The 16,710-nt window shown below is 36.0% G+C and overlaps 1 protein-coding gene across 1 annotated transcript in view; it reads right to left on the bottom strand.

Moving 5' to 3' along the window:
• LOC126248390 (calcium-dependent secretion activator-like) overlaps nt 1-16,710 on the bottom strand; it is a 1,500,396-nt gene that overhangs the window by 685,835 nt on the left and 797,851 nt on the right. The window contains exon 10 of the mRNA XM_049949341.1: nt 3,427-3,520. Within this exon, the coding sequence (XP_049805298.1) occupies nt 3,427-3,520 (94 nt within the window). The remainder of the gene's footprint in view (nt 1-3,426; nt 3,521-16,710) is intronic.

The raw sequence follows: 16,710 nt of genomic DNA, 5'->3' as shown, positions 1-16,710 counted from the left end.
TTTGAATCTAGCCTTAGGTGATTCATATTCTCTTCAGGTTATCAGGAACAGTAGAATCAACTGAAAACTCCTTTCTTCCATTCCTCTGTTCCATTAAACATAATGGCATTCTGAAACAATCTCTTAAAGTTATATTACTGGCAATCACACAGCAAAAATTTTTAGCTATGTGCAAAACTAGGTAGATTTACAAAGATGATGCAATTCTGTCCTTTAAAGAATTGTTTTTAGTCATAGTAAATTTGCTTCAACACTTATGATCATGTGGTAACAAAGAAACTTCTTAAAAAGCATAATAACTGTTGTAATTGGTCACTCATAGCCATGTCATTTTTCTCTTGTACTATTGGAAAAAATCTTCCTCTTAACATCCTTGCAGTACACTTGAATGTTTTAACTGTAATCTTATTGTAGCATTATAATATGTTGACAGTGTGTTGTGTGTCAAAATGGTATGAGGTTCTGATAAATGATTCAAAAATCAGTTTGGTGTTGCCTCAGAACTGTAGAAGAAGTTGAAGTAACAGTGATGCTACTGTGTTCTGTGTCCACAATGAAAAATTGAGTCAACAGATCTGTTAAAAGGCCAGAGAAATGTTAAAGAAGAACTCACTCCTTACCTTTCTTATATCACAAAAGAAACCAGAACCATGACATGTTTCAGAGTCATCAAAATTTAATTAAAATTCTTCAAGGCATAGTTCTGAAGGACTGCATAAAATGCAGTACCAAAGGTATAATGTAGTATGTCAAATTTATGATCATATATAGCCAGAAACTTCATCTGCAACTGGAGAAGTTTCTGTTTTAAAACATTTAAAAACGTACCTAAGGAACAGTGAATATCAGAAGAGACAGAGTGCCCCTTCTCTCCTCTCTATGCATTGAAGCATTCCAGTTGATCACAAGGAAGTAGGGAAACATTTTTCCAAACTGCCATGATGCATAAATACTTAGCAAAGATAAGTACTAGCATCTTTTCTGCATTTGACTGGTTGCATTAGATTGATAAATATTATGGCTGCAATAAAATAATGAAATCTTTGTCCTTCTAAAGTGGAAACAGAACCACCTACCCTCCCCCCTTCCCAAATAAAAACCAGAAAAGTAAAATCTTAAATATTTCAATCGAAGTATGTAGTTGTATAATGTGAATTATGTGTGTGTGTGAAACAGAATGTTCAGATAAACACAGCTGAAAGTACAGCAAGCCACACATTTCAATTTATTATAGGATAATGGGAAAATCAGTTAGTATAAAAAGGAGAATGTTTAGAAAACATTTGTACAATAGAGACTATAGTGTTTCTAAGTGCCTGGGGCCCATACCAAAGAGGTTTATTTAACTCATGAGAGACAGCAATAAAAATATTGGAAAACTCAAAGGGAGAGGCATACATAGATATATATGCAAATTATCCCAACAAGACCACAAGCAGTTATTAAAGAACTAGTGTTAAGAATGGAAGAAGTAAACTGCTACCCTAATGATCCTGATGACAAAATGATTGCATTTACAGTGCTTACAGACATATTTAGTATGTCATTTTCTTCCCATGCTACATACCATGCATGAGTGGAATGGGAAGCAACCCTGATGTCTGGTACAATATGAAATATCCCCAACTATGTACTTCAAAGTGCTTTGCATATATGGATGTAGATGTAATCCCATTTACAGTTGGTCAATCTGCCATGTAGGTTGGCTACTTAAGTCTGATCGGGTCTGGTTTCTCAACAGCAATAGACTTGTTTGACATTTCCTGAAGAGCTTAAGATAACCCAATTATGGTAATCAGATTGAAATTGATTCAAAAAGACATTTAGTAAGACCTCTGGATCTAGTATCAAGTGTTTCAGTTGATTTGGAACTACAGTATCATTGGACATTTTGAACAACAACATTTCCATTGCTGACTGTCAATATTTGTATAAATCTCACAATTTTATTTTTAGCTTTAAGCCATTATCAAGTGGTATAGAAGCTGAAACACAGCAACTGTCAATATGGGTATAAGAAGTAAGAATTGATGTGAGCTTGTGTGGCTTTTGTGATTGATATATGACTGATAACCATTGGTATATAATGGATCGAAATGACTGACAAGGAACTGGTGTATGATATTGATGTATGTAGATACTATTTATCCTAAGTGGTCATTCCACTCATACCAGTTTGATACACCAGTAACAAAGACTAACATGGGTGTGTGTGTGTGAATGTGTGTGTGTGTGTGTGTGTGTGTGTGTGTGTGTACACATGCATTGGTGTGGGTGTGAACTACACAGGGTTCAGTAGGTTCCGTCACAGATCACTTGCTCAAATAGTCAAGACAGTACAGTGAAAGGTAATTTTAGGTATGATATTCCAGTAAATCAATAATGCACTAAAGTAATTTGCAGAATGAAATCAAAACCAAAAATGAGACAAGAATGAAAGACAGATTCATATGGAATTGTTTTTTGGGTCAACATAAGTGGTACATTCAGCACTGTAATGAGAAAAGATTTTCTTCTCCTATGTACAATTATGGTGAGAAAGAGGGTAAAAAGAAGTGCTGGCACATAGCCTGTTTTTCATTAATAGCACCAAGGGGGCTGCTGAGCTCAGTGACCCCATCTGATGAACAGATCATGATAAATAGTGCCTCATGCGCTTTTTCCATGAAATGATGCCAGAAAATGGAGAATTTGATCCAGGACATTGGTGCAAGGTTTGATGATCAGAAGGTTTATGCCACTAGCCCTTCTCCCCTTCCCAGCCAAATTTTGTGGTGAAAATTTCTTCCATTACCAAAATACACGTTGGCTACCTCTGAGTCTAGTGCCACTACTCACCCATGTCAGTGACCTTTCTTACATAGATGGCTGTAGGAACCAAAGACATCATTTTACTTGATCTTGTTCCACTTTTAGCACACAGAGTCAAGAAGTTTAGTTTCTTTAGATAATATTATACTCTGACACATCTAGAGGCATCTCTAATAAGACTTCAGCATTTCTGTAATTTCTGATAGGTGGTAATAAGAGTGGAACAGAAAATATACAAAAAATATCGGTCATGCCTGAAGCAACACACTGGACTTTTTATACCAAACTGTGACTAGGCTGGTCAGAGGTAAAGAAATGAAATGATATAACATGATGTGCTAACTGTAAATACTAAAACACGAGAGAGTGAAGTGCAGTTGGGAGAAACAAACTACAAGCACATTCTCAAGAACAGAAGATTGTAAATGCTATAAAAAGAGGCATACATGAAGTTTAAAAGCTGGTTAAATTTTTAAGATATATAATTAAACAGTTCAATATTTTAGTTGAGATATATTTATTAAATTAATTGTGCTTTTCTTAACAAACATTTATATTTTTACATTGTATTTCTAAAGCTTTAACAGGATATATACAATGTACCTGGAAACTTACCTCTAGTTGAAAAGTTAGGACAACATCTAACTTAGTCAGTTGTGTATCACTGTCTGCAGAATCACCCTCCAGTTTTGCAAGTGATCCCTGAGACCTGTCATCAACAAGCAAGGAAAATGATATTATTTGCAAGTACTTCATTCTCACTCTACATTACAGCAAAATTTGTCCAACCAACCAATATATGAACAAAGACTGAAAATAAAAATACAGAGCTTTTGCCATAACCATGCTGTAACAGCTAAATCCTCTGCTGATAGAACAGCCACACTAATCAAATTATATATAGTCCTAACTACCTGAAATAAAAGACAGTATTAGTGCAGAAGGTAGTGCAACTCTTCATTGAGCATGTAAAATATTCAACACTCACTTAAGAAAATATGTGAGAATGAGTACTCGCTAATAAAAAGTGTGATTTGAGTTTTCTGGCAGACTAGACCTGTGGTTGGAGTGAGATATTAATGTGGAAGCTTTCCCCTTTTGTTTGCAATGCCCTTACCAATTGATATATCTAGGCATGAATAATGGTCAGGCATGAAAACTTCAGTCCTGCCAGTAACTCTCTCTCAAAATTCACAGAAACTCCCAGCATAATTTGCAGAACGAGCACTTCTGGAAGAAAAAATATTACAGCGAAATGGCATAGTTATAGTCTGCTGATTGTTTTCAAAATGAAACTGTTTTTGTGAACTGTTCTTGCTGGTCTAGCAATCCTGGATGCAAGAATATTGCAGAGATATGGCCTACCCATACTCTATGGGTTGTTTCCAAAATGGAATTGTTATTCTGTAGCGAAGTCTATGTGGATTTGTAACTTCCTGTCAGACTAAATTTCCAGTATCAGCATGACATGAAAACTTTACCATGTGTGTTTTGTATTTTCTTCTTCAAAAAACTTTTGATCTATTTTAAACTAAAATGTTTGAATTCAACATCCTATTTCAAAAGGAAACTGAAATCATCTTGATTCAGGAGGGAAATTTGTACAAGACATGTCCAGAAAGTAAGTACTGTTTTGGAGAAAAAATCAGAAAACATTTTTTTCAGACAAAAATTTATTTTTACAAGAAACAGCACTTCGTGCTACTACTGTGTAGAGACTTTAAGAGAGGGAAGACAGCCTTCATATGCCCTCTTCATAGAAAGATGCTACTGAAGAATACTGACACTGCTGAACATCGTATTTTGCATCATCATCACTGTCAAAGTACCTTATAGCAAAATCATGCTTCAAGTTCAAGAACAAGTGGTACTCACAAAGTGCAAGACAGGTGCTGTATGACAGGTGATCAGACTGCACCCAACCAAACTGCTGAATAATGTTTTCAATGAAACAGCAGAATGGGAATGTGCGTTGTCAGGAAACAACACAATGCCTTAACTGACCATTCCATGCTTTTGTTTTGCATTATGTGCCAAAGTTTTCTCAGTGTTTCACAGTATCAAACTGCATCAAGCACATGACATTCTGTGTTGCCATTGTTCCAATTTTTGTTTAAAGGGTGCGGGGGTGGTCATGAGGGTCTCCACTCCATAAACTATGGTTTTGAATCTGGAGTGACATGAAAAACCCAAGTTTCGTCAATAGCCACAATTCTGTTTAAGAATTCACCCCCCATCGTCACTGCATCAGGTCAAAGAACTAACAAGGGGCTTTGTCTTGTGAACACCCGTAAGTGTTTTTGGAGCTTAAAGGGAACAAAATTTGTGGAAATTTAAGCAATTTGTGATATTCTCATGCAAAACAGTTTTTGAAATTTGTTGAAACTCATCACAAAACATTCTTATTGTGAACTGTCTATTTTAATGAATTTCCTCATTCACATTTTTAACCAAGTCATCACTGACAATAGAAGACCACCCACTTTGTGCCTTGTCATGAACACTGATTTGTCCATCACTGCATTGTCTCACCCACTATCTGACCATTCCATAGTCATTGCATTTTCCCCATAAATGAAGATGAATTTCAGTTGGTTTATTACTCTTTGCATTCAAAAACCATATTACAGAACACATTCACAGTTAGTAGGCTCAGAGATGTTCTTAAACAATTTGATCAGTCATAACAAATGTCAACACAGCACAGTCTGGCTGTAATGATGTAAGAGGAAAAACAGTGAATGGGAGAGATGAGTGTGAATGTGTCAAACTGAGGCACTAGAGCTGTGGTGTGGTAGAATTAAAAAATATTTACTTTTCAGACACACCTCATATTTAACTTTTTAAAATATCTATTAATGCACAAAGTATGTCATCACATAGTATAATACGAAAATTTATTTTTCTTAAATGAAGTCACTTTCCCAGGTAGGCAGTTCTTTTATTTTGAAATGAATACTTCATTTCATTATTTAGCAAGAAGCTAATTTCACCCTCTAAGGCATTGTCAAGCTACATGACAATGAAAGCTATAATGTTTCCAGTCTGTTGTGTTCCACACATCAATGTGGGAAAGAGCAATATCTGATTGCATACATAATAAGAGATTTACAGAACTGAAGTAGTTATGGGCACAACTATTCCAGATATGAAGCAAATACTTAAAATGAAAATAGTGCAACACTTAGGTGGTTTAGTTATGTTTCTTGACATTCATTCTATTTGATTTTATGATGCTGAATGTGATGTGCAAGTTTTCACTTCAATAGTTACACTAATATATTTACAATGTGTTATTTATGCTGGCATAGTGACAAATACTGTATTAGAGCAGCACTCATTCCTTTCTACATATAGATTTCACATAAAGGATAGTTGTGCCTGTACCTTTGCTTTCCACCCTCACTGCTGCATGGAATACAATATGATGTAAGAATTATAGTTTTTATTGTGCTATATTTTCACAATGCAAAGATGGCAAAATTAGTTAACCACTAACGAATGAAATAAATTATTTATTTTAAAATAAAGGAACAGCCTACACAGGAAAACAATTTTCTGTGATAACTTTACAGTATCATTGGACACGTACATTCAAAAGACTGCTAGTACTTTTATCTTACTGCAGCTCACATATTCAAATAGCAAATTCCAAATACACCATTTGGGGAAAACGTTTTCTGAGTAATTATGCAATCTAATTTTAAAAAATGAAATTTACTGAATGTTTTAAGAGTAACACAGTCTTCCAGAAAGAACAGTTCTGAGTAACCACTAGCTAATAAGAGAAAATATTGATGCCAAAAGTGCCATACTATTCAAGAAAAACATCTACACAAAAAGTATCTTGAACCAGAAAGTGACAATTGATGTCTATCTTAAAACTGTTGCCAACAACTGTATAATTTCCTTTAAGATGACCACTTTGGGGTAGGGAGGTACTGAGCGAGAGGAGTACACTCCGGTGACAAAGTCATGGAATAATGATATGCACATATACATAAGTCAGGAGTGTCATGCACACAAGATATAATAGGGCAGTGGATTAGTGGAGCTGTCATTAGTACTCAGGTGATTCACATGAAAAGGTTTCCGATATGAGTATGGCCATATGATGGAATTAATAGGCTCTCAGTGCAGAATGGTAGCTGGAGCTGGATGCATGTGCATTCCATTTCAGAAGTTCTTAGGGAATTCAATATTGTGAGATCCACATCATCAAGAGTTTGCTGAGAGCACCAGATTTCATGCATTACATCTCACCACTGACAAGGCAGTGACCAACGGTCCTCACTTAACGACCAAAAGCAGTGGCATTTGTGTAGAATTTTCAGTGGTAATGTGGCAAAATTTGGCATTAATGAGCTACAGCAGCAGGCAGCTAATGCGAGTGCCTTTGTTAACAGCACAACGTCACCTGAAATGCCTCTACTGGGCTTGTGAGCATACCAGTTGGACCCTAGACAATTGGAAGACTGTGGCCAGGTCAGAGGAGTCCCAATTTCAGTTGTTAAGAAGTGATGACAAAAGTTGTGTGTGACACGGACCCCATGAAGCCATGGACCCAAGTTGTTGACAATGGACTGTGAAAGCTGGTAGTGGTTGCAAAATGTATGGGCTGCATCCTCTGGTCAAACTAACTGTTCATTGACTGTAAATGGTTATGACTGGATATTTGGAGAGCATTTGCAACAAACAACAATGGAATTTTTTGGATGACAATGTGCCATGTCACTAGGCCACAATTGTTCACGGCTGGTCTGAAAAATGTTCAGAAGAATTCAAATGATTTGGCCACCCAGACCACCATACATGAATCTGATTGAAAATTTATGGGACATAATCTAGATGTCAGTTCATGCACAAAATCATGCACTTAAAAAAGTTTCACAATTAAGTATGGCTATAGAGGCAGCATGGCTGAGTACTTCTGCATGGGACTTCCAACATCCTGTTGAGCCCATGCCAAGTCAAGTTGCTGCACTGCATCAGGCAAAAGGAGGTCAAACACAATATTGGGAGGCATATCATGACATTTGTAACCTCAGTGTAGTTTGATTTAATAAGATGAGCCCATGCCACTAATTATAGATATCCAACAATATAAGTCAAAAACATATAATGTATGGATGTCAGAGAAATACTGGTTTTCTTGTGGATATCAGTGCAAGCTCTACAAATATGTGCAGTGTGTTATACAGGAAGGCTTGCCTAATGAGTAATTCGTCACGCAAAAAGATTTCTATGCAATGCATTGAGCAAATACAAGCACTACATTTTAACATGATACTTAATATAAACTTTTTATGCAGACTCAATTGTGAGTGAAACGTGTTTTGTAATTATCCAAAGCAATGATGTATCTCACACCTTTAGGTACAGTACTGCAATAAACGCAAAGTTAATGTAGTAGACAAAGATTTTTAATGAGTTATTCCAGATAGTCAGATAATAAATTATAATTCCAAAACAGAAGATAACTTTGTTAATGGGGTAGTTAGTATGGAACAATTATGAAGTGAGAGACATACCATTGGATGTATGTACTATGAAACAACATTTGAAGCATCACTCCTTGAAATTACATAAAAAAAAGAAGAAACAAACATCACATATATATATCTTCGTAATATTGAGGCCCACTAGGGTGTATATATATATATATATATATATATATATATATATATATATATATATATATATATATATATATATATATATATATATATAAAACAAAGATGATGTGACTTACCGAATGAAAGTGCTGGCAGGTTGATAGACACACAAACACACACACAAAATTCAAGCTTTCGCAAAAATCTGTTGCCTCATCAGGAAAGAGGGGAAGGAGAGGGAAAGACGAAAGGATGTGGGTTTTAAGGGAGAGGGTAAGGAGTCATTCCAATCCCGGGAGCGGAAAGACTTACCTTAGGGGGAAAAAGGACAGGTATACACTCGCACACACACACATATCCATCCATCATCTTTGTTTTTATATATACATAAATTAATAGAGGGAAACATTCCACGTGGGAAAAATATATCTAAAAACAAAGATGATGTGACTTACCAAACGAAAGCGCTGGCACGTCGATAGACACACAAACAAACACAAACATACACACAAAATTCAAGCTTTTGCAACAAATTGTTGCCTCATCAGGAAAGAGGGAAGGAGAGGGAAAGACGAAAGGATGTGGGTTTTAAGGGAGAGGGTAAGGAGTCATTCCAATCCCGGGAGCGGAAAGACTTACCTTAGGGGGAAAAAAGGACGGGTATACACTCGCACACACACACACATATCCATCCACACATATACAGACACAAGCAGAAGCAGACATATTTAAAGACCATGTTGTATTGTGCTGCTGAGTGAATTTCATTTTCTGTAAATTATTTTCGATGTAATGTTCTATGTTTTTATCTTAGTAAGAGTATATCTTTACTGATGTACTTAGGAACAATGTTAACTGGACACTAATTGGTTGTATGTCGTCTGGTGGGAAGAAAGGAAGGAGAATTGTAAAGTTTTTCTGGAGATGCATACAAATGGAGTATATTTTTTTCAGTGAACATTGTAATTGATGGCGGCAAGGCATCTAGGACTATTAAAAATGAAAATTACATACGAGTCTGTTTGTTGTCTATGTTACTTCAAGAAACAGATCAACCTATAGGGGTCCCAGACCAAGAAGAGAACCTGGCTTCCAGGCAGAAGAAATTCAAGCAACAGATTGAAGGAGATCCTTAAAAAACAAGATGAGCATTTTTTCTTTAAAACTACCACGAGACTCAGCAAACAATATTAGTTATTGAATGAACAATTATTACAATTAACGGCCATCCAATGTGCATAACAAAGGACCTCGTTGAAGCGTTAACTCAGATTGTTTATGGATGGATAAACCATGGGCTCATTTGCATAACGTTATTTAGTAAACTCATGAAAACCTTGGATGATGATGGCTGGAAAGTGGTATGAGCCATAATCAACAAACTTAGGACTTGCACAAACTTACATCTACATCTACACACGCAATCTGCAAGCCACCATATGAAGTACAGTGGAGGGTACATTGTAAAACTACTAGTCATTTCCTTTTCCTGTTCCACTCGCAAGTAGAATCAGGTAAAAACAACATATATGCCTCTGTATGAGCCCTAATTTCTGTCATCTTATCTTTGTGGTCCTTACATGTAATTTAGGATGGCGACAGTAGAATCATTTTACAGCCTTCTTCAAATACCAGTTCTCTAAAGATTCTCAATAGTGTTTGAGGAAATGATCTAGGGCGACCATTTCATCCCCTGTGTTACCATTTGCACTAATGCAGGTGAGTAACATAACATTATTTCTGAATACAACCCAAAATTTATTGCCACAATTCTGAAACAAAAATTAACACTGAAAGTACATCATTGGTAACTGTAAATGTTCCTGTTAAGTATAGAATGAAACAACTGCACCCTGAACAAAATGGAAAATTTACAAGTATAACAGAAGAAGAAACAATGATAGCATATGGTCAGAGCCAACAGAAATCATCTTATTGTTTCTCAAAGTGTTTGACTTAAATATTTGTTAAATTTTGCACAGATTCTGACCAATTTTGGAAACATTTGTTCCATTCTGACATTGGCTCCTCAAACACAGGTTTTTGGACGGAATCAATAACCCCTAAAAGTGACAAAACTTGATATCCATAAATTTTTGTTTTACTGAAAGAAAGAAAAAGAAGTTCTTAGGTCAAAATTAAGCCAATTTGGCAATCAAGAATTAATCTGATGTTTTTCTCCTTCAGATAAACAATTGTCTGATGTGTTTTGTTACAAAAGAGAGCATCATGACAAAGAATGAAGTGACATTGTCAGTAGTTTTTCATGATTTAATTGATGGTGGGAAACAAAATTCTTATATACCATTCAGCATTAAAAGTTCAATCTTCAAAAGAAGTGGTTGCAAATTCCAACATATCAAGAGAAATAAGTGATCACTTTCTCAGAAGTGATACATGAATGAAACATTTTTGTTGGTCTGGGGACATCTTTGAAAACCCAAGCAATTAAATGTTGCTCAATTTCCAGCTCATTCAGATTTATCCATCTGTGGCTTTCTGCTATGATGTTGTATAAATTTTACCGTTAATGAGCATTTCCTTATATCAGTTCATAAAAGCCTCCTTTTGAGACTTGTCAGACTGTTACTATAAAATTTGTCATTAATAACCCATCTCAATTCAAAAATAAATGCAAAGTCCATAGCTACAACACTAGAAGAAAGGATGATCTTCACTATTCTGGATTAAATCTCACTTTGGCACTAAAAGGGGTGAATTATGCTGCCACAAAAATCTTTGGTCAAGTGCCAAATAGTATTAAAAGTCTGACAGATAGCCAAAAAACATTTAAAAGCAAATTAAAATAATTTCTGAATGGCAACTTCTTCTACTCAATAAATGAATTTTTAGATATGAAGTAGTAACTGTTTTTGTGTAAAGAAAACTTATGTTAAAGTGATACATACCAAATCATTACGAAATGTCATATTCATGATCTATGGAACAACGATTAATGTATGTACGTATGTATGTCAGAATCCGTGAGAGCTGGCTTTTTTCACAGCTGAATTCACATGCAGAATAAAATGTACTTCAGACTTCAACATGCCTAATGGCATCTGTGTCTCACGGTAAGTTATATATCAATCCTCATCAATCATCTTATGCCCAGCATTAATCATTCTTGGAACAACAACAAAAACCAATAGGAATGAAAAATGTTGGGTGTCCCCTAAGTTAAGTTAAGTTATTTCCATGTCAAGTGGATCATTTTCACAATAATTAATTTGTAAATATGGCTACATGGTGAATATTTAAAAGTATTTTTATTAAATATGGATGTGAGTTAGTAATTTCTAACACAACAGTTTTCACACATTACAGTAAAAGAAATTCATCTACAGAACCAATGGAGTTGCCAAGGCATTTTCAGTTTGTTTTCAGTTTTACATTGCTATCTGTCAGACCCCCCATAAACCATGGACCTTGCCATTGGTGGGGAGGCTTGTGTATTTCAGCCGTACAGAAAGCCATACTGTAGGTGCACCAAAAATGGAGGGATTTCTGTTGAGAGGCCACACAATCGTGTGGCTCCTGAAGAGGGCAGCAACCTTTCCAGTAGTTGCAGGGGCAACAATCTGGATGATTGACTGATCTGGTCTTGTAACATCAACCAAAATGGTCTTGCTGTGCTGGTATTGTGAACAGCTGAAAGAAAGGGGAAACTACAGCTGTAGTTTTTCCTGAGGGCATGCCGCTTTACTGTATGCTTAACTGATGATGGTGTTCTCTTGGGTGAGATACTCTGGAGGTAAAACGGTTCCCTGTTTGGATCTCCAAGCACGGACTACTCAGAAGGATGTCGTTATCAGGAGAAACAAAACTGACATTCTATGGATCGGAGTGTGGAATGTCAGATCCCTTAAACAGGCTGGTAGGTCAGAAAAATTAAAAAGGGAAATGGATAGGTTGAAGTTAGATATAGTGGATATTAGTGAAGTGCAGTGGCAGGAGAAACAAGACTTGTGGTTGGGTGAATACAGGATTATAAATACAGAGTCAAATATGTTGTAATGCAGGAGTTAGTTTAATAATGAATAAAAAAGTATCATTGCAGATAAGCTACTATGAACAGCATAGTGAACGCATTATTGTAGCCCAGACAGACACCAAGTCCATGCCTACTACAGTAGTACGAGTTTATATGCCAACTATCTTCAGAGATGATGAAGAAATTGAAGAAATGTATGATGTGATAAAAGAAATTATTCAAATAGTTAAGGGAGGTGAAAATTTAATAGTCATGGGTGACTGGAATTTGATAGTAGGAAAAGGAAGAGAAGGAAAAGTAATACATGAGTATGTACTGGGGATGAGGAATGAAAGAGGGGGCTGTCTGGTAGAATTTTGCACCAAGCATAACGTAATCATTAGTAACATTTCGTTTAGGAATCAGGAAAGAAGGTTGCATATGCGGAAGAGGCCTGGAGACACTGGAAGGTTTCAGACAGATTATATAATGGTAAGACAGAGATTCAGGAGCCAGGTTTTAAATTATAGGACATTTCCGGGGGCAGATGTGGACTCTGACCACAATTTATTGGTTATTATAATGATGAGCCAATGATGAGCCAATACATTCAGACCACCTGGTTAATAGCTTGTTTGTCTGTCTTTGGAAGAAAATACATCACTGATTCTGCATATCATGGATCCAACAGTTTACTGGTATGTTTGTAGAGGTATGTGGCATGAGATGTCTCTGCACAGGTCATGTAATTCGCATGAATAACGGGCTGCTGATTTGCGTATGTGCGTATTGCACACAATAGGAACCCAGTTGGATACCACAGGATTTACAGCAGGCAAATCTGGTCACCAAGACATCAATGTGAATTCACTATAATGCTCCTCAAACCACTGTAGCACAGTTCTGGGTCTGAGACCAAGTCAACTATACCGCTGAAAGATGACATCACCGTTGACGTAGACATCAAGCATGAAGGGATGCCGGTGGTTTCCAGCTGTCAGCATGTCTTTCATTATTACCAAAACTCCATGCAAGCACAGGAGAATGCCTCTCATAACATAAAACTGCTCCCATCAGCCTGCGTCCATGGTGTGTCTCGTGTTTTGAGCCACTGTTGAACTCAATGATGGCATTTGTGGAGAAAACCAGTGACCTAGTGTAGGAAAAATGAGATTCAGACAAGGAGCTGACACATTTCCATTGATTGATGGTCCCATGACCACTGCAGTTGTAATTGATGATGTCATTGGGTCAACATATGACCATGTGGCTTGCTGCAGAGCTCCATGTTCAACAATGTCCAATGAGCGGAGTGCTGCAAAACACTTGTGCATGCACCTCTATTATGCTCATCCAGCAGAGATGCCGCAGATCACCATCTATCCTACTTTACAGAGCAAACAAGACTCCAAACCCCACTTTTTATGAAGAGTAATGGGTGTCCAACCATTTAGTGCCTAGTGGTAGTTTCACTATCCTTGTACCTTTTTCCACAAGTCATCATCATAGTAGCACATGAACATTCAAAAAGCTTCACTGTTTTCAAGATACTCAGTCACAGGATCTACATAATAATAATAATAATAATAATAATAATATGACCTTAGTCAAAGTTGCTTATCTCAACACAATTGGCTTTTTCTTTCACAGGACAGTGTAATCCCTCTAGTAATTCATGGTTTTTCACATTAATGTCTTCTCTGATCAGCTTATGTGAGAAGCTATTTTTAAATAATGATCTGAATTTATTATGGAATAGATCAAATTTTATGTCAAGATTTGTTTAATTATGAATTTCATCCCAACTCATCTCTTGCAAACTATTCCTAAAAACATTTGTTCAGGAGTCATTAATTATTCTAACTGATTTCCACTCAGGAGTATCAGTACCGCAAGGCACTATCTAATTTATCCTGGTAAACTATAGTCTCCATTATGAACAGAGAGAGCATTTGTTACTGGGTATACAGATAGACAGCATGAACAATTCTGGTGTGGAACAGATCAAAAGCCTATTCCTTTAAAAACGTTGATAATGATGATGATGATGTTGATGATGGTGGTGGCGATGGTTATGACAAAGGTGATGAAGCTGAATGAAGTGATTCAAATTAAGCCATTGTAAAATTTGTAAATAATCATTGAACAAAATTCTTCATATACAGAGAGGTCCAGAAAAATGTAGGCTCTCTTTGATAGTCAGTATTAGTGAAACAAAATAACATATTGTTACAATTCTTGCACAGGGGGAGGTTATTTTACATGTTCGAAGTGACCCCGATTAGCAGCCAAACAAAGTTGATGCTGCTAAACTTGAACGAACTATTTCTGTGAGTATTACTGGTGTGGTAGCTGCCTCAATGGTTTCTTCTAGCTCACTCAGTGTTGCTGTCATCCGTTGATAAATTTCATTTTTCCATGTCCCCCATAGGTACAAGTCAAGAGATGTAAGCTCTATAGATAGTGGTGGGAACTCAACAGCTCCTCTTCAAACTATCTATTATCCACATATTTTTTCATCCAAGTAGGCTCTGACATCTCTGTGATAGTGAGGCAGACTGCCATCATACTGTAGGTGAAATCTTTCATTTTCAAACACCACACAGATGGCAGACAAAATTGATGTTTCCAACATGTTAAGGTACACCTCCCCTGTTACAGTATCTTCAAAGAAGAGTGGAGGAATCAGACCATACCAGATTTTAATATGCAGTAGGTTAACATGTTTGTTTATGTGAATGTGAGGATTTTCAGGGGCCCAGTTTACACAAGTGTGGCAGTTTAAAATACCGTTCAATTTCAATAGTGCCTTGTTAAAACAGATAACGATCCCTGCAAACCATTCATCTTCATGAAGTATGCCTTCAGACCACTCATAGTGCTACATCCTTTGATACATGTCATCCTCATTCATAGTGTGCAGTGATCGTGTAATGTAAACTTTCCCTTTTGCAGCCTTCAGAATTTGTCGTATGCCTGATGGGTTTACCATGCTTTCATGTGCACCCTGCTTTGCAGATTTTTGAGATTACCTAGTTTCATTAATTGATATGTTTATTCATCCACATAACAATACAAATTGTATGGATGTTGTTAACTGTGTCTTATGAACTACAACATACATGGGTTCTTACAATGTTTACAATTCAGTTCTTACAATTTTTACAAGCCAATTCTTATAATATTTATAATTATGCAACATACTATTGATTTATATAGGCCTATGTGGTATTTGTGTCTACTAAATAGCTATCTATAACTATTCTAAATACTCATTTATCTTCTAACAACTTTTCTTTAATAAACATTTGTTGTACAGTTTTTGGCCATTATGTAGCGTACTGTTCTGTGTTTTTAACTTGTTTTTCCTGTTTTGGTATAAGTAGTGGCTGGCTCTAGTTTCATGGTCATGTATTGAGCTGTTTGTAGCATGCAGATGAACATATGAATATTTTTCCTTACCTATATTACAGTCTGGAAAATGTATATATATATATATATATATATATATATATATATATATATATATATATATATATATATATATATATATATATATATATATTTTTTTTTTTTTTTTTTACAAATCAGTACAAATGGGCCCTATTGCTGCTGCTTTACAGTTCTTTTCTGTACCTTGAAGATAGACTGAATATTCCCATCACTTGTTACCAAAACATGATTCCATAACTGGGGATTGAGTGTATGTATCCAAAATATGTCATTTTGAGGCATTAAATATTTCTCACTGGTGTAAGTACTTCTTGAGCATAACATGCTGTGGATAGTCTCTTTGTTAAAGCTTTTACATGTTCTGTCCTTTTCACGTGACAATCTACCATCAACCCCAAAAATTTGGTATCCATTAGACATTATATTACATCGTTAATTGTTAATTTATCATCATTGTGTCTTTTATTAAACTGGAAGCACTTACAATTACTTTTCTTTACGTTTAAAGTTACTTTAATTTTCTGTGACCACTTGTGAACATCTCTGAGGGCTGCAGTTGCCTTTTCTGTCAACTGTGTTTTGAGTTTTGGCTGTGATCAGTATATTGCTGTCATCAGCAAATAGTATTTTTTCCCACATCTGATACTCTGTGGAAGTAAATAGGAAAAAGATTGACCTAATATACTACCTTACGGGGTACCTATATTAATATTTTTTTGATCTGATAAGTGTTTCATTAGAAACCCTTCTGACATGTGAAATCTCAACACGCTGCATCCGGTATTCCAGGAAGGACTTAAACCAGTTCTTAACCACACCCCTTATTCCTAATAACTCTAATTTAAGTAATAAAATTAA

Source organism: Schistocerca nitens, chromosome 3 (genome assembly GCF_023898315.1).
Source record: "Schistocerca nitens isolate TAMUIC-IGC-003100 chromosome 3, iqSchNite1.1, whole genome shotgun sequence".
Lineage (NCBI taxonomy): Eukaryota > Metazoa > Arthropoda > Insecta > Orthoptera > Acrididae > Schistocerca > Schistocerca nitens.
The sequence above is the reverse complement of the archived record's forward strand: the minus strand, read 5'-3'. Positions and strand labels throughout refer to the sequence as shown.